The sequence below is a fragment of the Callospermophilus lateralis genome, chromosome 14 (assembly GCF_048772815.1).
Source record: "Callospermophilus lateralis isolate mCalLat2 chromosome 14, mCalLat2.hap1, whole genome shotgun sequence".
NCBI lineage: Eukaryota > Metazoa > Chordata > Mammalia > Rodentia > Sciuridae > Callospermophilus > Callospermophilus lateralis.
Window position 1 is genome coordinate 40,060,245 of NC_135318.1, and position 26,901 is coordinate 40,087,145.

The following is a 26,901-nucleotide window of genomic DNA, read 5'->3' on the forward strand; positions in this document are numbered from 1 at the left end:
CAAACACATTTCCCACATTCAGAATAACCTGCCAATGATACTTCCCCAATGCTTGTGGTAGTGTTAAATCAGATGGGATGTTTGGATACTATTCTTAGTCAATCACAAAGTTTCATTCAAATAGAAACTTTTGTTATTTCCTATTATTGACACACCTTCTAAGTATTCTTCCTTGCTCACTCAAGAAATCAAGTATTAATAAGAAAGGAAGCGGTCTGTTTGACTTTCTTAACAGCTGGTGAAAAGCATTCCTGCACATATGTGTCAGTGTGTGTGTGTGTGTGTGTGTGTGTGTGTGTGTGTGTGTATGTGTGGTGTGTGTTAAGGAGTTGGGGGAGGAAATAGAATTCCCTGCTGGAGACCTGGGATAATCCAAGCTCAGACTCTTGTTGGTCTGAGGATCTAAAAGCATCTCCGAAACCTCACCAAGGAGAGAAAAGTAATAAACTCTGGAAGAAACTCTTCGTATGTCTGGTTACCTTGACTCCGAATCTACTGAAAACTGCGGGGACTAAGGAAACTTGTAAATGCAACTTCTCCTTATGATATGAAGATGATGAGTACATTTTTCTCACTCTTTAAATTTTAAACATGCATGCATTCTTAGGTGTTGCATTTTTTTTGAGCTGGTATTAAAAATACATATGTTCTTTCACATTAAAGTGAGAACAGAGCCTTGTGTGTTGTATTATTAATTATGTTCTGGAAATGAAATTCTGGTCAGCCTCTGCAGAAGAAGTATTCCCACGCATGCGCGCATGCACACACACACACACACACACACACACACACACACAGAGGCGTGTACACATCTATAAGCAAGGGGTTTTCCACTTGTGTGCTGGCCATGTGGTGTGATGCTGGTGCCTCTGACTCAGCGGGTACTTACTCTTGAGGTCTAAATTCCTGGCTCCTGCGGTGATCTGTGTTGTGATTTTTGTGTCAATCTTTACAGTGTGGAGATTGCTGGTGTCCCTTGATATCATCACGTTGTGCCACTGATTGTCATTGAGTGGTTTATTAGAACTCCCTTTGATGAGGTTAGCACCATTTCCCAAATCAAACACATAATGTAAGTACCTGAGGAGAAAATGAGAGAGAGGAAAGTGTCATAATGTTTTGATGGAGTCAAGCCACATGTTTGGTGGGGCGGTGGTGGGGGGATTCTTGGGATCAAACTCACAGCCTCTTGCCTGTCAGGCAGGCACTCTACCTCTAAGCCACATCCCCAGCCCCAAGTCAGGTATTACAAATGGTGATCTGAGTCTTTTACAGGTGGCTCCACCCTTGCTAGAAGTCCTGAGCATGAGTTCTGTGAGGCTAATCAGAGGGGAAGAAACTACTCCATTTCAGCAGAAGGGAGGATCATTCAATATGCTTTCCACATTCCCAACTCTCTCTCTCTCCATTATCTGCTCACCACACTGAATGGTGGTTCTCAGTTTCTTACTCTCCCTTTCTGGAATCCCTGTTTTTATATTGGAAATGAGGACCCATCCTTCCATATATATGTGTGTGTGTATATATATATATTCTGGAACTTTATATATTTGGCCTATTGTAAATATGCAATAACAGCCACTAAATGAGTGAATGATAAATGTCCAAATAAATAAAGTCATCAATTTTTCATCCTACTTCCAAAGAAATTTTATTAAAAAGAATCCTTTCTAAATTATTCAACTCTGACATGAAAATAAATTAAGTGAGATTTAGTAAAATTTAAGTAATCTGAATACTTGAATTAGCAGATAGTCTTGTATAAATTCTTTTGCAGAATATGTTTTGCATAATGAGGAAATACACAGTGAAAGTGTGATTTTTATAGAAGGCCTAATAAATTACAACTTGATGTTATCTGGACTTCATCTGTGGAGATGTCTATATAAAGGACTGTACTGAATCCATTTTTTATTTAATTCCTCATTTATGAGGTCCCTGTTCCTGTTTACCACCTTATATGCCGGCACATTGTTTCACATGTATTTTTTGAACTAGAGGTCTGCTTATCTGAAGTTTTATTTATTTGTCATTGAGCCAACATACACTTACCCTTTAACTAATTCAACTACGATAAAGTCATTTCCATCCCCACTGTTATATAGAATTAGCCCATCGAGGGATGTAGTCTTGAACTGGAAGAAAAGATGCATAGAAGTGTAGGCCTGCAGGGTAGCTAAGGCAACGTAGCTCGATTTGGTCTTGAATGTGACAGGGTCTGCTATGATGTTCCTGAAGCCAAATCTGGCATTGAGCTCACAATAATCGATGTCACCATTTTTACACAAGTCAATGTATGCCATTCCATTAAATGTCAGGCTCTGCAGGTGTCCAATGAAGTTGGAGGGGACAGATGAAAGATACCGACGTTCTGTGATGATGCCAGTCTCTATGTTATGGAACTCCAGCCTTGTATGGTCACCTGCCATTTGACCTAGAGTAAAAGATAACAAATTATTATCATTTTCTGTGTCTGAAAGTTACTTTCGAATGTAGGCTTCCATAGCAATATCACATTTTAAAATATAAGAAACCCACATCATCCTTGATAGTTACATATAGTAAATACACATAGTTGATGTGTACACAGGTTATGGGCTAAGGCTGGCTTTTGTAACAAAATGTTCTTGGGTCAGGTTTGAATTCCTGTTCAAATTTTAGTCTTATTAAAAAAATATTCCTCAATAAAAATGTTACAGAATTTCTGGAAAATGAGAGAAAGATAGAAAGAAAAAGAGAGAGAGAGAGAGATGGATGGATGAAGGATGGAAGGAAGGAAGAAAGGAAGGAAACAAGAGAGAAGAACACATGAATAAGAGGAGAAGAAAGAGAAAGAAAATATGAAAGGCAAGCAGGGAGGAAGGAATCAAGGATGATGACTGTCCTAAATCATCCCAGTCGAAACTGCTACATCACAGCTTTAAGTGATATTTTTCTTTATATTCTTCCCAGAAAAACATATAATTCTATATGTTCCTATACTAATAGAAAGAGTGAAGAGTTACTGACTCTTTTTCCAATCATGGACCATAAAAATAGGTTTAAGTTAAATATATTATTTTCACTCTTCCTTTCCTGTGACAAGTATGCTAACAGTCTTTCTTTGAGGAAGTGTTCTCCCAAACACTTCAGAAATCTTTGGCTCTCTGGAACAATGCCATTTCCCTGGCATCATTTGGTTTTGGATAACCACACTGAGCACAATATACTCATTTAAAGCATAAGCAAATTGAGAATACCATTACATTTTGCTACATTACTACAAGGTACAATCTTGAAACATCCTCGCAGGAAGGTTGGCTGGGGATTGACTTAGTGATTCACTAGTCAGTGCTGCCCCCATCTTTCGTCATTCCCCCAGATTTCCCAAATTCATCAAAGCCAACTTAGTTCTGGGTACTCTTTACTAGTAGTTCCTTCCTAGCATCCTGTTCTTTTTTTACTTTACTTTTATTTTTATTTTTATTTTTTTTTTGAGTTATAGTTGGGCACAATACCTTTATTTATTTTTTTATTTTTTATGTGGTGCTGAGGATCTATCCCAGCACCTACGGGTGCTAGGTGAGCACTCTACCACTGAGCCAAAACCCCAGCCCCTAGCATCATGTTCCTGGCTAATTACACTCTCTTCTGCAAGTCAAAAAGGTCATTTAAATGGCAATCAAGTTCTTCCAGCCAGATTCCTGACTAGCTTCCCTACCCAATTTTGCATAATTGGAAAATTTACTAAGCTTACCTAGCCTGTCATCCAGGATATTATGATCATAATTAATAGAGCCAGTTGCAGAATCAGCCCTTGATAAAATGGGCTGAACCCCTGGGCTTCTTCCCAGGTGTTATGAAGACTGAAAGCCACCTACATGGGCTCTGAAACCAGTGTGACAGACCTCCATGTCTTTAAGCAAAACAATAAAATATTAGGTGGTATCTTAAGGAATTGTCTATATGTGGAATATAAAAGATGTGCCCTATTCTGTGTAAGAAAAACTGTTTACATATTTAATTGACTTTGTTGATCATAAACTCATTGCTGTAAAAAAAAAAAAAATCCCTGAATTGTACTTTACCTAACTTTCAAACACTCTTTAGTCATCCTTAATCCTTTCTGATATCACTCCAGGCATCCTCCCCATGTTCTCTCTTTGGCTATTGGTTTATTGTAATTACCACTCTACACACTTCTTTGTAAAACAAAGGTGTCAGTGTAAGTAATCATGTCTTCTCTCCATGCCTTATCTTCTTAGAGTCTATCTGATGCAAAACACTGTTACAATCCTTGCAATTCTTGCTCTCCTATGACATCACCTCTCCTCCTATAGTTCTTCGTATTCAATGACCTTGAAACTGCTCTGCAGGGTTCTCCCCTCCTTGGTAGCAAATAAAATCAAACTTTAATAATTTCCAAATATAAAGCTCCAGGGACACCAGAGGCATTGGATTAATAAGCAATGTAGAATGAATATGAAGAGAATATGAAAAATCACCTGGGTTCAGATATCCCTGGTGTTGATTTTTATCGTTTTTGCTGCTTTAAAATCTGAGTGGTAACTCAGTGGACCCCAGCCCAATCCTGACACTCCCATGCTCCTTCTTAAAGCCTTTACTGGTTAAAAGCAAAAAGTAAGAAAATATCCAGGAAAAAAAATTCTAATGCTTGAAACTAAATACCACCCTAAATTGTCAACTTCTTGGCAGCTCTAAAATAGAAAAGAACATTTTGTTTAGTAGGACTGAGAAGTTCAGTGACAAAAATAACACTTAATATCTGCTTTCCTTCCTCAAAGGAATAGAATATTTATGCAGAGCATAAATAATAAAAAGGTAGTAAAACAGTGTTGAGGCAACAATGGCCCAGTCACAAGACAAAAACAGCATGGTCTATGCTCAAAAGCCCACTTTCACTATATTAAGCATATATAACCACACAGACATTGATGGCAGAAAAGCCTTATTCATGGGCGGGGGAGGGAATTAACACCTAGAAAACATTGACCATTGCCTTTCTTTCTTTTGTTTTTCCAACTGGGAATTGAACCCAGAGGTGCTTAACCACGGAGCCATATCTCTAGCCTTTTCTATTTTTATTTTAAGAAAGGGTCTTACTAAGTTGCTTAAAACCTTTCTAAATTGCTGAGGCTGACTTTGAACTTGTGATCCCCCTGCCTTAGCTTCCCGAGTCGCTGGGATTACAGGCGTGTGCCTCCATGCCTGGCTTAAACATTGCCTTTTAAAAAGTTATTTCCTGGGCTGGAAATACAGCTCGATTATAGTGTGCTTCCCTAGTATGTGTAAGGCTGAGGTCCCATCCTATCAACAACAACAACAACAAAGAGTAAACTTATACTCCTGAGTTTAATCTTCATCAGTAATGCTATTACCTCTACTGTTGTATATGTAATGGATATCATGTAAATAAGAAAAAAGTAAAAAGCTTTAAAGGAGGAAAATTTTATGAAGAAAGATTTTTATGGTTCTAACCATTTAAAAATGCACTGCCATTTCTAGAGACTGAGTGGGCAAGAGAATTTAGAAGTCTTAATATTCCTCCAATCATGGTGTCTGGGAAATACCAAATTCACAGTAACAACGAGAAAAAACTATGAGCTGGGTATGGTGGGGCACACCTGTCATGCCAGATACCTGGGAGGTTGAGTCAGGAAAATAGAAAGCTGGAGGAAGGTCTCAGTAACTTAGTGAGAGACCCTGCCTCAAAATTAAAAAGAAAAATACATGAAAATAAAAGGTTAGGGATGTAGCTCAGTGGCAGAGCACCCCTGTGTTCAATCCCCAGTACCAAAAAAATAAAAATAAAAAAACACGATTATGTTTTCTGAATGGTGTGTTTGCATAGAAAGGACAATATCTAAGTCAAAACAGATGACAAGATAAATTATTTCAGGTTCAGCCTTGCTCTGAATTAGATTAAATTTCTGATATGGAACAAAATAGTCCTTAAGCCTTAAATCTACTGGTTAATTCATTTAAAGTCATTGCAGGTGCAGTATATATGCCAGGTGCTGTGCTAGGAAATGAGAAAACAGAAAGGAGGGCAGCAGACATGGCCCTTTGTTCACACAAGTCTGTCCGGCTGGGCAAAATAACCGAGAGGTGACAAGCAACTTGAGGGTTGAAGAGGGAACTACTTTATTGCGAGTGAACTCAGTGGGAACTGAGCCAGAACTCAAAGTAGCGGGCACCCAAGGTAGCAGGAGCCGCTTCTCTCCCGGACCGCAGAGGTACATATACCCAACTAATTACACACAGCTTAACTTAATTGACATCATCTAGACACAACAGTCAGTCATTAAGGATTCCTCATCATCTTAATGGCTCGCTGGCGTTGGCTCACAAACCACTCCTCCTGGCATACTGCCAGGCGCCATCTTAACTTGGTTGTGGCCCTCAACACAAATCACAGTCCACTGGGGAAAGGCAGACAAAAAGAAGGGAGTATATAACTAAATAAATACTGACACTCAGAAAATGCTATGAATCTGATGATCCAGGTGGGTCTGTGTAAGAGGAATTAGAGCAGGTGCCTGAGATCATCTTTAAATAAGATCTGAAGGATTAAGAAGAAGAAGCCAGGCTAAAAACTGGGGAAGGGATGGGAAGAAGTGGATGCTAGGGAGAGGAGACAGCTGAACAAAGCCTTTGGGAGGAGCCAGAGGTTAGTGGCTCACATGAGATGGAAAGGAGGCCCAGGGCAGATCTCTCACCTCACTTTGTGTGTGTGTGTGTGTGTGTGTGTATGCCCTTTTGTGGGTATAATAGGTTAGAATGATGTAATTGTAACAGGAAATGGACAAAATAAGATAATTTCGCCTACATAAGCTGCAGGATTTACTAATAATGTGCAGGATGATGGGGAGGTAGGAAATCTTGGTTCCTGGCTCTCAGGCTTGAGTGACTGGATGTATGGTTCACTCTACTCAGTGAGGACACATACCAGCCCAGACACACACAATTCCAGAATTTTTGAACAAAGCAATGAGTTGAAAACCAAGTCCTCTCCATGTAGGGATCCAATGTGTTTTGTACAGTCCTTTCCCATGTGAGACCCTCCTTGGGTTTCTCTGCTAGTTACTCCTGACCTTGCCACCCTGGGTGAGGGACAGACTGAGTATGTACTGCCCTGTTGAAGATGTGGGAAAATGCACGGCCTCATGTGAAGGGTTGCTAGTGCCTTCCTGTTTAAAATCTTTTTTTTAAATTCAGATTGCATTATTTAATAAGCAAAAGCCCATTTGCTTTCACAATTCAGGGCAGCTTTGAATGGTCACTATGGTGTTTGAAAAATGTCCCATTCTAAATGTAAACCCAATGACAAGTTCCCCTTGCTACTTTTGGAAACCATTTTTATTGTACATAAATCGAGGTGAGCTTTTATTACCATGAATTGTTTCCTTCATGAGATCTTTAACAAAAAAGAAGGTATGAAGGATGGAATGGAAGGAGGAAATGAATTAAATGACTAACCCAAGTTATTGATAAACTCAGCATGTGAAAATATATGTTGAGTTGTAGGCAGGGAGGAATGGGAAGAAGAATCACAAATGAGCATTGAATCACTTTTAGTTCATTTATTGATTATATTGGTATGGCCAAAGCAATTCTGAAATGATTTCAGATGAATTATAAGAATGAGCAAATAAATAAATGAGATCTCCAGGAGTCAAGATTCTTAACTTGGCAAAAAAGATGGAAATACAGAATGTGGGAAATGTGCTGAGTTGAGGAGCACAGACTCTAAATACTATGAAAGGTCAGAAGTGAGAGACAATGGAGGCTGTGAATACCTGAGAAGTTGGCTTGGAGGATATGGAGTTTGAACCTGGTCTGTAAAGATAGAAGGAGTGTGTGTGTGTGTGTGTGTGTGTGCGCGCGCACATGCACATGAGCCTCTTATATTCTTAGCATCTAATCTCATAAATGATCAATATTCACATTGTATAAATGAATGCATTAGCATAAGAAGAAAGGACAAAGTGGGGGATGTGAATATATTGATGGATGGGGCATATTCGCAACCCAACAGACTGATAAGGAAAGAATGATTTGGGGGTAAACTAGGTAAAAAAAAAAAAAGAATGTGGGAAATGAACAAAAAATGCTTCAGGTATGAAGGGACCAGTGTGAATTCATGTTTTCAAATATGTGTATGTGCACATTTAAGCACACATGTAATTCAGATGCACGTGTGTGTATTTATATGAATGTGTAGGTGAATGTATATCCCTATCTGTGCTGATGAAATGGTCAGGAAGCGGACCCCAGCAGTGTTGGGTACACCTTTCTGACCAGACCTTTTCCTCTCTAGGCAACTAAATAGCTAATTCCAAGAGGGGAGTATGATAAGTAAAAGTTGTACCCAAAATTTCATGTCATGCCAGAAAGTAAGAAAGAACTAAAACAAATGAAATTGAGGTTGGGGCATATTAAAGGACAGTAGCTATCAACTTGCCAGGACTCACACTAACTAAAACAGGGAAAATTTGAGCACCAAAAAAAATTAAGAGTAATTATAAATTGTTGGAAAAATGTAGAATCGGTGGCTTCACACCAATTAAGAAGGGAGGAAAGAGGGAGGGAAGGAGGGACAAGGAAAAATCAAAGAGACAAAGAAGGGAGAGATAAAGGACAGTTGTGGATCGCAGGAGAAAATAAGTGTTGGCTATAAATGTGGAAGGGTGCTGGAGTTTGAAAAAAAAATCATTTTGTAACTACTGTGGTGAAGACTGAATTAGGAAAAGATCTTTGATAAATGTAAAACCCTGGGAAAATATTTGATAAAGTGTAAGGCTGTGGGTTTGGTCTTATTGTCTCTCCACAGCTTATTATTGCCAGGGAGAAAACATAATAATTATACAGTGAAAACTGAATGACACATAGACCTACTAATCAAATTTAACCGCCAACAGGGACATGGATGGCATGTGCCTTCCTGCATGCCCTCCAGATAGGATCCTGTAAGGTCATAACACTGACAATGTGGTATTTCATTGAGAAATGTTAAACCTGAATTTAATCATGAAAAAACATCAGATAAGCACAAACTGAGTGACTTTACATTGGTACGAGATAGGAGAGGAATCACATACTTTAAAAATATCAATGTCATAAAAGACAAAGAGTGTTTATGGAAATGTAGATTAAAGAAGACTAAGGAGACAGGACAACAAAGGGATCTGACTCTACGGGGCTTATTGTGCTAGAGGGAAAAAATATTTATATAAACAACATAGAGTGAACTAAGAAAACTGCAGTATGGAGGACAGAAGAGATAAAACACGTTGCATCAACCCCAAATTTACTGAGGTTGGTAACTTTTACTTTGTTAGATAAAGGGTGTTCAGATCTTTAGAAAACACATGCTGAAGTATTTTGGGATGAGGTGTAATTTGGTCATTGTTTATGACAAAGGGGTCATAAACAATGACCCCTTTCCCCTCAAGGGGTGGAGCTCCACATTGAGGGTGGACTGTCTGGAGCATGGGAACCCTCTGGGGTTTAATCTAGCAAAGACCTGTCCCTACTGCACAGGAGCCTTCTTGTGCTTAAACTCAAGTAATTGATGTGGAGATGTAATCTACAGAGGGGGCTAATATCCCTGTGGGTCACATGCTTGGATTGACTTTCAGAGAAAATGAAAGTATGTTGATTCCTCTATCACTTGGCTTCTTGAGGTCTCCAGGGTGGACTGCTCCCCTCAGTCAAGATTCTACAACTTGGGGATAGAACTTGACATCCTTGATATTAGAGTTTAATCTCCTTAGCTAAATAACCCAAAATGATTTATTATAACCTAAAGTGAAAAGGCAAGTTCACCTGTCAGAAGGCTTGTCCATTCATCTATTTACTTAGAAGTTAAAAAAAAAAAAAAAAGCAGAAATTGCTTCTGTACGTCCCCCAAATACACAAAAAACAAAGAAACTGAACAGAAATCCAAATGGTGACTTCAATGTTTTATGAGGCACTGAGATATTTATCAAGCCACGAGATTAAAATGTGCCATAATTTCTTCTTGAATTATTAAAGGACAAAGAAGATGACATCAAAAGTGCTGTTCATTTGGGAGCAAATACCTAATAGGCTGCTTATTGAAACAAACCGTTACTAGAAAATCTGGAGTTAAAAAAAGGTCTGGATGCCCAAGCTTGACGTTGTGCGGGAGGCTTGGTTTGAAAACACACAGCCAGGAAATGAGAAAGTCTGAAGCTTTACTAGAAGAAAAGGCAATGGAGTCGAGAGCATTTACCTGTCATGGCCTGTTGATCATCCACCGTTAACTTCAAACTTTTTCCTCGGCGAACCACACGCACAGTGTGCCACTCATTATCATTGAGGTTATAGCCAGCAAAAAGGGTCTCGGGACCTTTGCCTGTAGAATATGCCAAACAGTCATTATGGACACTCAGATTTAGTCAAGCCAATGAACCTCACAGAGAGTGAGAGAAAGAGACAAAGAAAAGGGGGGAGTCAGGGAGAGAGAGAAGAGAGATAAGGAGAGAAAGAAATGAGAGAGAAGAGGAAGACAAAGGAGAGAGAGAAGAGAAACTGGTGGACCAATTTTTCAAGCCCATTAGAGTCATAGCAAGCAAGGAAAATGACAAGTTAACAAACATTCAAATGTGACGATTAGAATCTTTAACCTTATGCATTGATCTAAGGCAAGTGAATTAACCTGTTGTCATAAATAGGCACAGTCAATATAGCATTGGGAAGCCTCCCAATTCATACACGTATGTTTTAAAGGATTTTGCAATTATCACTTAATTGCTAATGGAGCAGTGATAATCATGCAATGTGTGAGATACCTGACCACAGGCCATTAGTTTCCAGCTGAATGGATAACTGGCTGATTAGACTATGGCATGAAGGCTCCAGGGATTGTGCTTGCGTCATATGCTTACAATAATCACCAAGTTCCTAAGTTAATCAGCTCCCTAATTTATGGACTCTTCTGTTGAAAAACTAAGTCTAAAAAACTCCTTACTACCAAGTGATCCATACATTGCAAATCTGTACGGTGGAGTCCCTTCTGTACATCTAGGAAAACATACTGATGTACCAGAGATGGACAAAACTAATAAATGAGATATAGCTATAAAGGGTAAAGGTTGTGTTGGAAGGAGAGAAAGTGGTGTTAGCCAACAGTGGAAGAAAGGGATTTCCAGCTAACATCCAAAAGAAAGAGGGCAAGCAGTGCAGCCAACTGAGAAAGAAACTTCCAGCAAATGTACAAAACCCTATGCAAATAGAATTTAGATAGACTCAGGACAGACACATCGCTTTAGAAAGGTATTTAGTACAAATTACTGAGATGACCGAGTTAGACTATCTCTCTTCAATGTAAAAACAAAGCAAGAAAACGGTTTTTAATATAAATGGAAATTATGTTAGAAATAAGTATTTCTAGTAATCCAACATTATGATTCATTTAGAAAAATATAAAGTTAAATATATATAATTTCCTGATGGATTACTCTCCCCCCCTTTTTTTTAAATACTAAATCTCACGGGCACAATAAATTAAGGAAGGACATAATATTGTTGAATTTCATGACTTCAGAATTAGGGTTCACGATTTTTTTAACCAAATTCTGCCAACAAAACCAATTGATGTCTAAAGATCCTTGAAGGACATATGTAAAGATATGTAAAGATACAGACTAGGGAGGAGAAAGAAAAAAAGAAGAAAAAAAAAGGGGGCGGGAAAACAAGAGCAAACTTAGGGGCCCATTCACATGAGATCAATGTTTGCTTTTAGAACTGTGAGATATCCTCCCCGCCCTTGATTTCTCTCTTATGGTGTTACTGATGACATATATAAATTCTTTCTTTCTTGGTAGGTATGTTTCTGGGGCTTAAAATGAGCCAGGGATATTAACTGTATTGCAAAGTGAATTGCCTCAACTCTTTAAAGAGTATCAACCATCATTAAAATTAGAAATGGTCTTTTGTGTTTCTTTAGAGAAGTTAAATTATACATCCAGATATGACATGAATAAAAACTCTTCTGGATAGAGCAGTTTTGAGAGATTGATCATTGGATAACGAGAGGAAACCTATTGGCTCAGCAACTGCAAAAATACTGTGAGACCAAATGTTGAAAGCAAGTTCTAGGATCAGAGGAACTCTTTTTAGTTTCAATAGAAACGAAAAGAAATGTTAAATAACTCTGCAGCAGCTTAGCATCCTCTGGGCACTAAGGGTCATCCTTAGTTTTGATCTTTGAAAAGAGATTACATCATTTTAAAGCTATTTTTATAGGGGAGATATTTTTTTTTCTTAGAATTATGTGCTTTTAAAGCAGCTTCACTCCTGTTCTTTTAATTTGAGATATGGTGTCAAGAAAAAAGACGAATAAGGGTGATATCATCGTTATACCGCATTCTGGGCTTGATCTTGCAGTGAAGTCCTAATGCTTCATCTATGAAACAACTATTTCCATAACAACAGGCACGAAATCCAATTAAAAATAACCCTTTGGTTCATAAAAATCTCTGTGGGCCAACTTCAAGCTTTTTTTCTTGCATTATTAAAAAATGTGAACAGATTGATTTTGGAAGACAAGGTTTTTAAAAATGTACTTATTAGTCTCAGTTCAAAATAGTGTTACTCATGTAACATAAAGTGCATTGGAAAGCCCACTGCGCTGGGAGGTAAGAATTGTGGTTGTTAGTTCTTGAGCTCCTACTAACAAAAAAATTGGGGGCTGGTGAGTGTTTATTATATACCAGGCACTTTATCTGTTACCTTATTTCATCTTTACTTTATCATTAATTTGTAGATGTGGAATTGAAGGCTTAGAAAACTAAAATAACTTGTCTCAAGGTCACATAGCTGAAAAAAAGTCCGAGTCTCCTTTCAAGTCTGACCTCCTCAAAATCTGCATCATTCTCCTGCATTGTTCTTCTGCAAGCTAGGAGACCCCTTGCTTAGCCACTGGACTTCTCAGCTGCCCCATATCGAACAGAAGGAGGTGGGAAAAATGTTCTTTGGGATTCCTTCCAGCTGGCTCTACAGAATGATCACACTGTTAGGAAACCGTACATACACTCTGCCTAAGACCTGGCAGACGAAAATCTTTAATTAATACAGTGCTCTACCTAGGGATGCTAAAATGGCTGTTACTGGGCATGAGTAGAGAAAAAGAGGCCATCTATTTAGGACCAGTTTGTCTCATAATCACTAATTTTATGAAAACACTCAGCTTCTAGTCATCTCAATATTCATTAAGAGACAAGATAATCTATCTGATCTCTACAGTTCCTTTAGAATATCTAATTTTCACAGATTTGTACAATATATGGAATTGTTAAAGATGGCATAATTTCTGACTTTTTAAAAAATATCTATTTTTCAATTGTAGTTGGACACAATAACTTTATTTTATTTATTTATTTTTGACTGGTGCTGAGGATTGAACTCAGGGCCTTGCACGTGCTAAGTTAGCGCTCTACTGCAGAGTCACAACCCCAGCCCTGATTTCTGACATTTTGAGTTGCCAAAATTTTGATGGCAAAGTTATAGTCATTTAAGCTGTTAATGGTCTGAATTTCTTTGGGAATTTCCTTTTCCTTTGGGGTTATCAAAATATCTCAATTATGCTAACTTCTCCCAGAAATAACATGTGCTATGGACTAAATGCTTGTGCCCCACACTCCAACATTCATATGTTGAATCTGTAACTCTGGAGGTGGTGATGCTAGAAGGAGGGGCCTCTGGGAGGTAATTGGATTTAGATGAGGTCATAATGGCAGATCCCCATGATGGGATGGGTGCCCCTAGGAAAACAGGAAGTAAAGATAAGGGAGAAGGCAACCCTCAGGGGCCAGGAAGGAAGCCCTCAACAAGAACTGCATCTGCCAGCCCTTGATCTTGGATGTGACACCTTCCAGAATTTTGGGGAAAAAAAAAAAAAAAAAAAGGTCTTTAAGCCCCTCAGTTCGTGGTATTTTATTAATACAGCCTGAGTAAACTAAGACACTGAGCAACATTTTAAAGGCTTTTAAAGAAGTTCAAAGCACAGTTCCTTAAAGACATCATTCCTTTTGTTTAATAAAAAACTACAACTTATATGCAATTTTATACTTGATCCTTACTGTAACCTACTACTCAAGCCATATATATATATATTTTCACTTAAGGTAGCAGATTTAGAAAGGTTAAGTGAATTATTATAAGCCTCAGAGGCCATAAGGAGTGGAGTTAAGCCTGAGATTTTGAGATCATTCCACCCCATTAAAATATCCTTCTCACAGAAAATGATCCTATGGGTAGGAGAAGAGAGGATTACTGAGGGCCAAGTGCCCACAGCTAGTCATCACCAGACTGGGCAGCATAAAGCTTACAGGCTAATGCTATTTTAAAGAATTCCAGTACTTCAAGAGGCATGAGAGACAAAGAAGTTCACTGAGCCATCTACAACAAAAGATTGTGACCCAAAGAGATTCGATGACATCTCCAGGGTCACAACTATATAATTGAAGAGTTCATGTCTCTGGATTCCCAGTTAACTTAAAAAATATCTGGTGAGGTGCTAAGCAAGTCAGTGAGACCCTGTCTCTAAATAAAATACAAACAACAACAACAACAAAATAGGGCTGGGGGTATGGCTCAGTGGTCGAGTGTCCCTGAGTTCAATCCCTGGTGCAAAAAAAAAAAAAAAAAAAAAAAAATCTACCTGTTATATTATGCTGATCTAGAGTGAATGTCCCAAAATCTGTGTCAATGATTTGGTCATTAACTGTTATTTGTTTTGCATCAAAAGTGAAAACTCAACAAAAAATTAATACAGCTTAGTAAGAATGTCCATTCTTTTCAACAGAGTTTGTTAATCTAAACTACAAAATAACTCTTTCCTGGTCAGAGATATTCATTGGGTTTACTCATAATTCTGTAGCTAATAATTTATTAATAACACATGGAAGTAGTATTTCAGTTGTTTCCTTAATTCAGTTCAAGTTGACTGTCCTTCCACAACCTACCAATCCATGAATTCCAGGTGTCTCTAAGATTTATCCCTAAGAAGTATTGGAGTTAACTCCAATTGAGATATAGGACAAATGGAGGAAGAAAGGAAGTATATGTGTGTGAGGGGAGGGGTTACTTTTCATCTTTATTTGCATATCAGTGCAAATATTAGGTCTTTTTAAAGCATAGTCTCAGAAGAAAGAAAATGGTATGGTATAATTTATAGTTTTTCACTATGGCAGGGGATGACAGAGAAAACTAGATTTTGTCCCTATTTGCTCTCAACTAATTCTGTCATCATGAACAAATCATTTTTCTTCCCTATCCTACTTTTATACAAGGATGATGGATAAGAGCTTATAAAAATATTTTTCAATGGCCAACTTTAACATTCTGTCATTATACTAGAAGGATTGGAGAGCCTTGAACTATTTCCCCATATTCAGGATACACGAAAAAGGGCAATTTTATAAGCAAGTTCTCCAAGTGTATCGTAGTTTTATTATCCTCCTCATCATCATGATTAGTAATTTCACCATTTTTGTTTTTGCTTGGGTGGGCCAGTCAGAACCCAATTTTTTTTTCTACCCTAGAATTACTCTACTCAAATAAAATCACAAGGAAAATATTGTCATGTGTTAACAATGTGTTCCTTCTTTTATATAGTCAAATGTTCACTGGGAACTATGCTTTTATTATCCTGCCTCCCAAAATAGAGCACACACACACAAAAAATCAATAAATGATAGGTCAGAGGCAAGAACCACTCTGTTCTGTGTATTGGAGTACCCTCCTTCTATATGGACAAATTTTCTAGGACACTAAATCACAGATCAAATGCTTATGTGGTGCAATAATTAAGTGATACTTAAGGACTATTTTAGTTTAGTATGGTAAATTATTCTCTCCATATTCAAAGAATCAGGTCAAGGAAGGGCAGTGTGGAAACTCTTAATCAGCATTTCCTCTGAAAGCTTGCCTTCCTCAGGACCAGAATTGTCATGCTCTGTGAAAATCCAGGAGCTGAATGGGGGCAGTGGTTTTAGCATTATTTTTAAATCCAAGGAATTACTGGTCATAAAAACCACACAAAGCGGGAGTTGCTCTGCTGTTAAAGAAATGGGCCAACTTGCCCCCCGAGACACCACCTGGAACCCCTGGACTCTCTACATAACCCTGTTGTAAATCACAGAACTCATTTCTCCCCTCAGAAAAATGGATCTTGATCAGAAAACTCCAGCAAAAAAAGTCATTTGCAAATAAGTTTTAAAAAGTCATTTGCAAATAACCTTTTTCTTTACAAATTATATTTGTTGCACAAAAATGAATTTGTAGCTGATAAGCTAAAAACTATTTTTCGAGAACTTCATTTTTTATGTATATCAAGGTGCACAGGTATTCAAAGCCACCACTCTTTCTATTATCATCCCTCTAGCATCACTGCCTGCGCTCCCTTGAGGACAACATCCAAATTCATTGACCCTCTGCTGAAGATGGTAGGCTTTTTCCTCGAACGCCATAGGAATTGTGCAATGCATTGATTTCCCTTATTTTCTATCCATTAGGGAACCAAGATTTAGGATTTGTACTAAATCTTTCTACAGTTTGATACTTTTTTTTTCCTGTAAAATTTGTACATTGGCCTTCCTTCCCAATTAATTATTTGCACTCTTTTGGGGAATCACTCTAAATTTAATTTGAAAGTTTGGGGAACAAAAAATCAATACATGAAATTACTTAAGGAAGAAAAGACTAACTTTCAAGAGATGTATGGTAACTAATTCGCCTCTCCCATACTTCAGATAGCTCCATATGAGGCGAGTTGATGTGGCTCAGTCCCCCTGTTTACCGGCAGAGCTAAAGGAACACCTGAACCCTAATGTATTTGGGACCTGAATAACATTCATCACATAATTTTCTTGCTGAAATAAGAGAACATTCTTTGATCTCTGCACCTTTTCCTATTTCTTCCTATTTATAAATATACAACAATACTGCTCTAAATACATTTTAAACAGTGGCTAAAACAGGTGTGTTTTATGCATATTTTATTACATTTGGTTCATATGTAGATTCTCACATATTTCAAGGGACAGTAGCATGCAGAGTAAAAAGAAAACAAAAAACAAAAAAACTTGAACTTGAGGAAGAGTCATACTAATCTAGATTCAAAAGCAGGTTTTGCATCTTCTGGTTGCCTACACTTAGGAAGGTTTGTTAGCTTCTTCAAGTTTCCCTTCCATCATCCATAAATTTAGGATACTATCTGTCCTACTTCAGGTTTTTTTTTTTTTTTTTTTTTTTTTGCAAAGACAAAGGGAAATAACAAATCTGTTGTATTTGTTATGTGCCTAGTACTTTGTGTAATTTTAATAAATATTAGTTTACTTTCCCTGCCTTTATAAGGAAATAAGGTAAAGAAAAGTGTATAGGTTATGCAAACCACCAAAGGATCTACCACTCAACATTTGATTGTTGAAGATACTGTATATTATATAGAGAAATGTATACTGAAAGGAATATACATAATTTTTATTTAAGAAACATAATACATAGTGTAATCTTTAAAAATTAGGCCATCCAAAATTCAGGTGTTTTGGAACAATTGCCATCTTAGCATGAGAGTTCACAGTATTTGTTTTTTGATATTTAATTCCCAAAACATTCACCATTAATATGAAAATAAAATACATTTGCAAATGAATCTGATATTCATCAATAAAGACTTTTTAACATTTTTTGGAGTAAAACAAGATGCTTATAATTCTGCATCTATTTTTATAGGAAATCTTTTGTGCAAATGTTCTATGAACTAGCTAGTCTGGTTTGTGAGTAGGGGGTGGGAAGTGGTGACAATAGAGAAAATAAAATAAACAAAGGAAACTTGGAAGTAATGCAAGCAGAAAACTCTCGGAGTTGAGTTTTATAACTGTCTTTGGAACTGAATGATGGATATAGCTGAATAGAAACTTTGGAAACCCACACCAGTTATATTTGAATTTTTGAAATAGTTAGATGTGTGTGACGAAAGGCAGAAATTCATCTCTCTACATACCCTTTAGGTAGCTATCTCCCCCTAGTGGTATATTTTAAAGATGCCAATCCATGTCTATCAGGCACACAGTCTCTTAACACATTAAATGTAAGTAATTTCTGTCTTATAGCACTACCAAGTTATTTCAACAGCTAATTGAGCATGATAATTCTGATGGGTGTTTCTGCAAAGCTACCACCCAACAAACTGCATAGGTAACAGGAGGATAGAAATTCATATAATTTGTCTTCTGGAAATGATCCATTTACTCTCTCCAATTTATTAATAATTGGTAGATCTTATTACTACCATCTGTTTTAAAGATTGGCATAAGTATGAACATGGATCCTTAAGCTTCCATATAAATTCTTATATAAATTATGAAAAAATACTAGCATCACCTTACACATGTAAATGGTTCTATGTTTATGCACAGATACTCATTTTTTTTAGAACATTAAACTGACTGCAACACCATAACAACTTAGAATTTTGAAATTTTAAAGTGAAATATTCCATATTTTATCTGTGGTTTATCCTATCTAGTTACTCCTATTTATTCTGGGCACTATTACCCATATCCTATTAATTTAGTTTTAAAGTTATTGTACCAAACACTGATGTGAGCACTGGGGATGCCTCAACTCAGAATCTGAAGGAACTTATATCCTAATAGATCAGGAGTCAAAACACTAGGTAGAAAATATTCTTGGCAAGCCTTGTGGTCATTATTGCAATTATTCAACTTTTCTCTTATAGTGTGAAAGCAGTCATAGAACATCTGTCAACAAATGTGTGACTGTTTATAAATAAAACTTTATTTGAATGAATGACAAACTGTGGGCTGTCATTTTCAGGCTCCTAAACAGCACACACAAATAAACAGAATACTCAAAATTTCCTTTCCTGTAAACTTTTACATTGTTATTAAATGAATAATAATAGAAAAATAGTTAAAAATTTAAGAGTCAGAAAAACCGAGTTTTAGATTCATCATTATCATTGACTCTACATAACCAGAATTATGCTAATTAGTTTAACTTTTATTACTCTAGGTCTTAGTTGTCTTATTAGTAAGAATATAAATAAATAAAATAGAAATAAAAAACTGAAAGAAATTTTAAAAGTATTGAGAAGATTGTAAGATCAATTGTAAGGTCCCTCTACTACTAAATCTAGAATGCATTAGTCTCCTTTTCTGCAAATTTAGAAGCTTTCATTAAAAAGCTTGATGTTTGTGCTTGTGTGCGTGTGACAGACACTGAGAGACAGTGGACAAAACTAGGTCTTTATATCCACTTTCCCAGATAATAACAAGTTTTATTTGGCAGTTGACTTATCCTGTGGTGGGAGGCAGGACCTTGTGGGAAGCTGGAAACAAGCCCTGTCATGGTGACATGATAGGAAGAGAGAGAAACCCTGGAAGCACAAGAAAGAGCTATCACTGTTTGATGTCTGAGTCATGGTTCTTGGCAGCAGCACTTCCTATTTGGAAATGACAGGAGGATGTATTCCTCAGGTTGTAATTATGATGCCCTTAGCCTGCCATTTGACTTTGCTGTTAGTTTTTTGTTTTAAAATAATCACTTTAAAATAATCTGACTAATGTTAAAAAAAATACTAAGGGACAGAAACGTCTCATTAAAGATTTTTATTTCATCTCTCTCGATTTTTAGATATTACGCTGGAAGTAAAATCTTTTTTGCTTTTATTTATGAGTCAGCTTTTATTTATTTATGAAAAATTTAATTGCAAATTAAAATTGGATATGTAAATCACACTTCCAGATTCTTCTTTTGCTGCTCTCTTACATTATTACGGGTACCAAAGCTACATAATTTGTGGCCCAGTGCATAATGAAAACATGGAGGCCCTGATTTCCAAAAGCAAGAACCTCAATATAATGACAGCCAAGTATTAAGCCAACTAGCAGGCCCTTCTAGGTATAGACGCCTGGGTCACTGCACACGTTGCACATTGTTGAAGCCAGTCCTGAAGCATCCTTTAGTAAGTTCTATATTTGGGAATGTGCAAACAAGATCCATCATTTATCCATATAAGAGGCACAGTGGAGTCACTTTCCCCTTACTGCCTGCATTTAATGACAGTAATGACATTCTCCAGGATATCAGAGAAGCTGTCCTCAGCCTGCCTTGCTGGCCAGGCCTGGTGCCAGTCACCAACTGGGCTTGGTGACAGATCTATGTCCCAAGAACCAGAAGATGGAAGACCTGCTGAGCCCTGTAACTTCTCCCTCTCTTCTCCATTTCTGCTCAAGCTCTTCTAGGCTTAACCAAGGATATATTAACGAGAAGGTTAAGGATCAGGAATGTCCTCCTATGGAGATAATTGCCTTTCCTTTGCAAAGAGACATTTATAAAGACCCAAAGGACAGATACATTTCTTTACACTAAAAATACTATCATTACCCTACTTACATGTATGATTGAACGAATGGTGTGACCCTACTTCGTGTACAACCCAGAGAAGTGAAAAATGGTGCTCCATTTGTGTACAGTGTATCAAAGAACATTCGGCTGTCATGTGTAACTGATTGAACAAATTAAAAATAATACCAGGAAAAGCCCATCCCCAATTGTACAGTAAGCTGAGGAAATAATATAAAGGCACACATTAAGCTTAGACATGGCTGCTTTTCAAAAACAAACACTAACTATAGAAGAAAAGTATTGTATTAACTTTTAAAAATCCACTGGAGAAATTTGTCAGAGGCTGATCACACTGTATTAATTTTCATTGCCTTATTATTTAAATGCCTCCTGGGTTTTATCTACTTTCTAAAAAGTTCATATCTTGGTTGGGTGCAGGTGTTCCGATGGGTTTGTATCCTACCTCCACAGGGGGTTAGCTGTGTGACCCAGAACAAACTACTCACATCTGTGCATCTCAGTCAGTATTCTTATCTGTAAGATAAGCTAATAATATAAAGAATTTCACAATATAACTGGATTGAATGCAGATTAATCCTGAAAAACCACACCTGGTATATGGTAAGCTCTCAACTATAATAATGATAATAACTACTATTATCAATATTAAGTTGTTTTCTCAATGAGTCTAAAATCTCAGGGAAAATATGCTACAACCTCTAGCTCAGTGCCTTGAGCATAATAACCATTCACTAAGTATTTGTTGAATGAGGTTGTTTAGGTTTTGAAGGATTTTTTAAAACAGAAGATGAAATATCTCTTGATTTTAAGTTAAGCCAAGTAGTTGATCGACTTTTGGTGCCTTCATTCATAATGAATGATCAATACACAGAGATTGCTGTCCCCTTGTTCTGGTATTTAGAAGCATGGAACCTGATAATTCCTATTGTTGGAGAACATGAGCAATTCACTTAGTTGTCTGGATAATTATTTCCACAGCATTTTTGTTCAGTTGTCTTGAAAATAACTTAATAATACAAATAGCCTAAGAAAGCGAAATGACCTGAGGCCAGCAGTCGGTAACTTTATGTGCAAAGTAATTAGTTGGCTTAGGAACTGGGGGAACTCAAGGCTCACTGAGTATTTAATTATGAGAAAACATGGGTCATATTGGTAAAAAGACCTGGCCTTGGAGAGCTGTTAAAACTGCCTTCCAGAGACTTGTCCACCATTTTCCTAAATTATAACTTTATTCAAGTATCCAGAAATAAATTTCAGCATTTTAGATGCCTCACCTCTGTTCCATTTCTGGCTAAATATCAGAGCTGTAGACAAATGAACAAACTAGGTTTGAATGATCTATTAAGAAACTTTTGGTCTGTATAGACTTGACATTGATTGTACCCATTTATGACAAACCAAGATAAATATTTCTGATACAAATACATTTCAATGTGAAAAGCATACATTTTAAGAACTACAATTTACCTTTCAAGAATACATATTTACAACACAGTAAAAATGGACACAGACTAAATAAATATATTACTACAAGAATGTTTTAATAATAGCTATCTTTAAATCTAATCTAGCTCAACTGGCAAGTTTTGAAAGAAGCATAATATAATAAGTCTAATATAATGAAAATAAAATTTGGACTGTGATTTTATTTTAAGGAAAAAAGTTCATTTCCAAGAAATGCTTATCACATATTAAGATAGCTAACCAATATAAATTTAACTATTAAAGAGTTAATGTGCTTATTTAATCAAACATTATAAACTGAAAATGTATTCAGTATCACTATGGTATGGAAAAAGTGTTATAATGATTAATATTAATATATAAATGTGACTTGTACAATATCTACACAATGCCAAACTGAATAAAAAAAGCATATGGGTACTAATCATCTGAATACTTACAAATACTTAAACTGATATTCCATAAATTGTCAGGGATTATAGTAACAAATGCAAAGATTATTTGATGAAATGTGTATATCTATTATAATGGTTATATAGTTATTTGCATGGAAAGGTGAAGAAAAAAATATATATATTTTGCATAATACAAGGACAATAACTTCACTTATGTTTTACTTTCCTTATTAAAACAAGTTGAGGATCACTAAGTATGAGACTATATTCACAAAATTTAACACACCTTAAATTGTTTGGAATATTATAAAATAAGCTTTTTGGAAATTAAGGAGCATTGTTAAAATAAATAAATAAGCTTAAGTTCCTGTCTCTAATTTTTCCCTTCTTTACTTTTCACTGGGAAGTCATAATTACGCTTAAAAATCTACTTCTCGGTATTTTTGATAAACTGTGTAGAACCATTTAAGGAATATTTTGTCTTTAGAGTTATTTTCTTTTTCAACGAAGGTTCCAGTGAAGGCTAAGGACATGCAATCCATGATAACATACTTGTATCCTTCATGTAAGAATTAGAATGATAATATAATGATATGACTTACTAAAACCTGATTTGTTTTATTTTTAATACTATAATAACAGGTTGTGATAACTTTCCCTTGGGGGGTTTCCCTTGGAGGGTTATGATCAATGAGGATAACTTACACCAACAAATCTAGAAACATCTTGTCATGTACGGCTCTTCCAATCTGGTTGATTCCTCAAGATTTTGGTCACAGAAGATGCTAGTCAGTTCCCACTTAAAAAAAACACTGAGATCACTGATGTATCAGTGTAGAATTCACTTTTGTACACGTTTCTTCCTACTCTCTTTTTTTCAGCTACCTCAGTGACCTGGAATTGCTTTATATTACTTTGGCCTAAAATGTGAGATAACCAACAGATTTTAAAATATGTATATTATATTCAAAGAGAGGATGTAATGTTTACAATATGTTGCTTAAATTAAAGAACATGATACAAACACAGTTGTACACTATGACCCTATATTTGTAGAGTGACTTACCGAATTGCATTTTCAGGAAAAGAGGTTGAACTTATGAACACATTATTTAGCAAAGCATTTCTAAAATCTCACTTTTTTTCTTTGGTGGTGGTTCCATGCATTTTCTCCCCCAGTTTAAAGAGATTTGCCCATTTCACTTATGTGCCACATGTTAACCAGTAATATATGGGAGAAGTTGTATTTTATGGCTAAACTGAAAACATTTTTAGTCATATAAATTGAGAAAATTAGCTTTTGTAGGCCTGTAGGTCTTTGTAGGCCTGTATATGTAGGCCTACGTCCCCTTAAGGAGACTGTGCTATGTGGTCCCCTGCACCAATGATAGCTGATTGCATCAACAGTAGGCACTGCCACCAAAGCTAAAATATGTTGGGTAACTCAGGAGATGAGTTGATTTGAAAACTCTGTCCAATAGGACAAGGATAAATAATAAATCTGCTGTATTCTTTTTCTAGGAGAGTTTCAGTATTTAACACAAATAGAGCCATCAGCTGAGGAAACAGCAACAATAATAACTACTAGCATGCATAGGAAAGCAGAGAATAGGAACTGTGAGGGAGAAAGCACCAATGAGCAAGTAGAAGATGTGAAAAACTAAAGGCTCAACAAAAGCAGAAGCAAGTCATTAAAAAGAAGAGTAGCACAGATGCCAGAAGGGAGGACAATAAGTGACACAATGGCAAAACATTGAAAAGGGAGTCTTGGGTAACAGAGGGATGGCAAGATATTCTAACCAGTAGAACAACACTGTGTGCTGAACAATCTTCCTGTTCTTGAACACCATTCTAATGTCCCCAAGGCCTGTCTGTGTTGTGACTGAAACAATTTCTTTTTTATATCACAGATTAGTATGTCCTTGTCGTCAATATTCATTACCTAATGTAACGTGCATTATTTGTTACCTAATGTCATGTTTTTATTTGTTTGATATTGAAAGAATTTAACCCAGTTTAAATTCACATAAAATGTTATAGAAACAATATTATTGTTCCCACGTGTTGACCAGGAATGACCCTTAGGAATTATTTTTAATAAAGAGGTAAGAATGCTTAGCAATGTGGAGTTCAAATGCTCAAAAGTATATAGTCTCTTAAATGGGTCAGAAACACCCTTTTAATTTCTAGTAAAAGTTACCAATTGGATTAAAAAGTCTTCCCTTTGTATGTAGTAGTATCATTCGGCCTAAAAGACTTTGATAGCATGACTCCTGAGTTAACAAGAAGTGAATTAAAGAGTTTCTGTTGTACCAAAAACAATTCTAAAATTTAGAAAAACTGAGGAAACCTAAGCCCAGAAGTTTGTATAGCTGCATAAATAATTAAGTAATAAAATAAATGATCTAAATAAAAAACTTTTTTAAAAAAAATCAAGATTCTTCAGGGTCTTCAAAATTTTTCACTTTCTGTTAGTTATATCATGGTGTCGTATTGAAGAATACTTGTGCTCCTACATCTGGAAGCCACTTTCCCTAGCTTTCATGCAGTTAAGTGGACAAAGCCATCACCTTCTGAATTACGCATCTCATTCAGTAGATAGCAGATTCACACTCCTGCTTAGTGGTAATACAGAAAATTGAAACCCATGATCATAATATTTGTTTGTATATTCTCTGATTGGCAAGCAATTGATAAGGTATACATTATTAACAATTTCTTTTTGAGTAAAATTAGGAATTCTGAAATTGAAGAAAGATGTGTAATCTATACTTTTCCCCATGAGTAAAACTGAGTGATTTGGAAGATACTTTAGATTACTACTGAACATTAATACTGTCCTAGTGATGAGGGGCTATATTAAATTCCAGCTGTTGAGTACTCAATTAGTCTGTTTCATACTATGGAAGTTAACTTTTTTGACTTGAGTCATTACAGGCACAAAAGTAAAAAGACTCAATGTTCCAAATACAAAAAAAAAAAAAAAAATACTGTGTCCTTTAAAGCTAATGAAATTCTAATCGTATATCTTACAATGAGGTAAGCTAAATGCAACAGGAGAAAGCTTCCTAATATCAAGGAATGTCTAATTCAAATTTTTACTCTTGATTTTCTGTATTCATTGATAATGTGTTAAAATGCTATCTACAGAAAGAGGAAGGTGAGGAGAAACAAAAGAAAGGGAAAAAAACTGAAAAGAAGAAATTCAAAACAATAAATGAAGCAGTCAATGTTTAGAAACCAGCTCTAGCAATACAAAAAATAAAACTATTGGACCAACGTGCGGTGGTCTCATACACTGAGTAACAACTGCTTGTATAAAAGAAAACTCTCCTCTCATAGAAACCAATAAAAGGATATCAAATTCAGAATGTTTACCTGAAATGTTTTATGTTTTTTCTGGCAATTTCTATCTAGGCCATTTTTACAATGCCAACACTCAACAATGAAAGAGCATTTGTTGAATCTGATCAACACTAATCTGGAATTGTGAATCACTTTCAGCATAGCTTTTTGCAGTAGCAATAAGGAAATGCTTTACTGAATAATAACTAAGCCTGGATTCAAGATGAAGTTTCAACTTGCACAAGGGTAATCTTTTAGAATGCTGCAACATTATATATTTCCATATAAGCAATCAGTAAACTGTTCACCCAAATAGAACAAAAGTCATCTACTTTTCAAGTTGCCAGTATTTTATTGTCGCATCTATATAGCCATCCAACTATGGAAGAAAACTGTACTCTTCTTTAAATTTTATGTAAATTTTAACATGTGGATAATTCAAATATGCTTCCTTTAAATTTCATTCCAATTCTGAAATTTTTCTAAAGATCACTGTCATGTCCAATTTACTTTGCTGGTTTTAGCTAATTTTTTTTTCTATCAGAAATATATGATCTTGCTGGGTGTGGTGGCACCTCCCTGTAATTCCAGTGGCTCTGGAGGCTGAGGCAGGAGGATCTCGAGTTCAAAGCCAGCCTCAGCAACAGCAAGGTGCTAAGCAACTCAGTGAGACCCATCTCTAAATAAAATACAAACAAAGTTGGGGATGTGGCTCAGTGGTCAAGAGCCCCTGAGTTCAATTTCTGGTAAAACTCCCCCTCCAAAAATGATCTCTTTCTATGTTTCATATTCAATTGCTGTTATATTTTTGCTAAAAAACCATAATTTATAAAACTTTCTCTTATTCTCTTCCTCTGTATATATTTTCAATGAAAAACAACCACCACAAAAATAAGCTGTGTTTGTATTTTCATCTTCCTTTATTCCTTGAGTACTTCTATCCTAGCTGGTGAACAGGCAATGTCTGATAAATGCTTCCAAACAAGGGATTATTATACATGATGGAGGGGTAGAGGTGGATGACTTCCTTTTACTGCTCTCTGCTCTGCAGGCACTTCACAGCTGCTCTGAACTGAATATTTGCTTCATGTTAGCAAGCGCCAGTCCCCAGAAATTTCCTCACATCTTCTTAAGTAGCTTGCCAAATGGCAGCCCGATCAAAGCAATCTAATATGGCTTAAGTGCCACTGGTTGACATTTTGCTTTCTTTTATTGCATTCCATTTTTATCTACATAGAAAAGTTGGTGATAACTAATATCCAGTTGATCTTTT

The 26,901-nt window shown here is 36.3% G+C and overlaps 1 protein-coding gene across 33 annotated transcripts in view; it reads right to left on the reverse strand.

Moving 5' to 3' along the window:
• Nrxn1 (neurexin 1) overlaps positions 1–26,901 on the reverse strand; it is a 1,060,252-nt gene that overhangs the window by 536,749 nt on the left and 496,602 nt on the right. For all 33 annotated transcript variants that reach the window (XM_076833753.2, XM_076833750.2, XM_076833726.2 and 30 more), the window contains 3 exons: positions 10,259–10,381; positions 2,053–2,434; positions 890–1,080 (listed from right to left, as the gene is read on the reverse strand). In XM_076833753.2, coding sequence (XP_076689868.2) covers positions 890–1,080; positions 2,053–2,434; positions 10,259–10,381 — 696 coding nt within the window. The remainder of the gene's footprint in view (positions 1–889; positions 1,081–2,052; positions 2,435–10,258; positions 10,382–26,901) is intronic.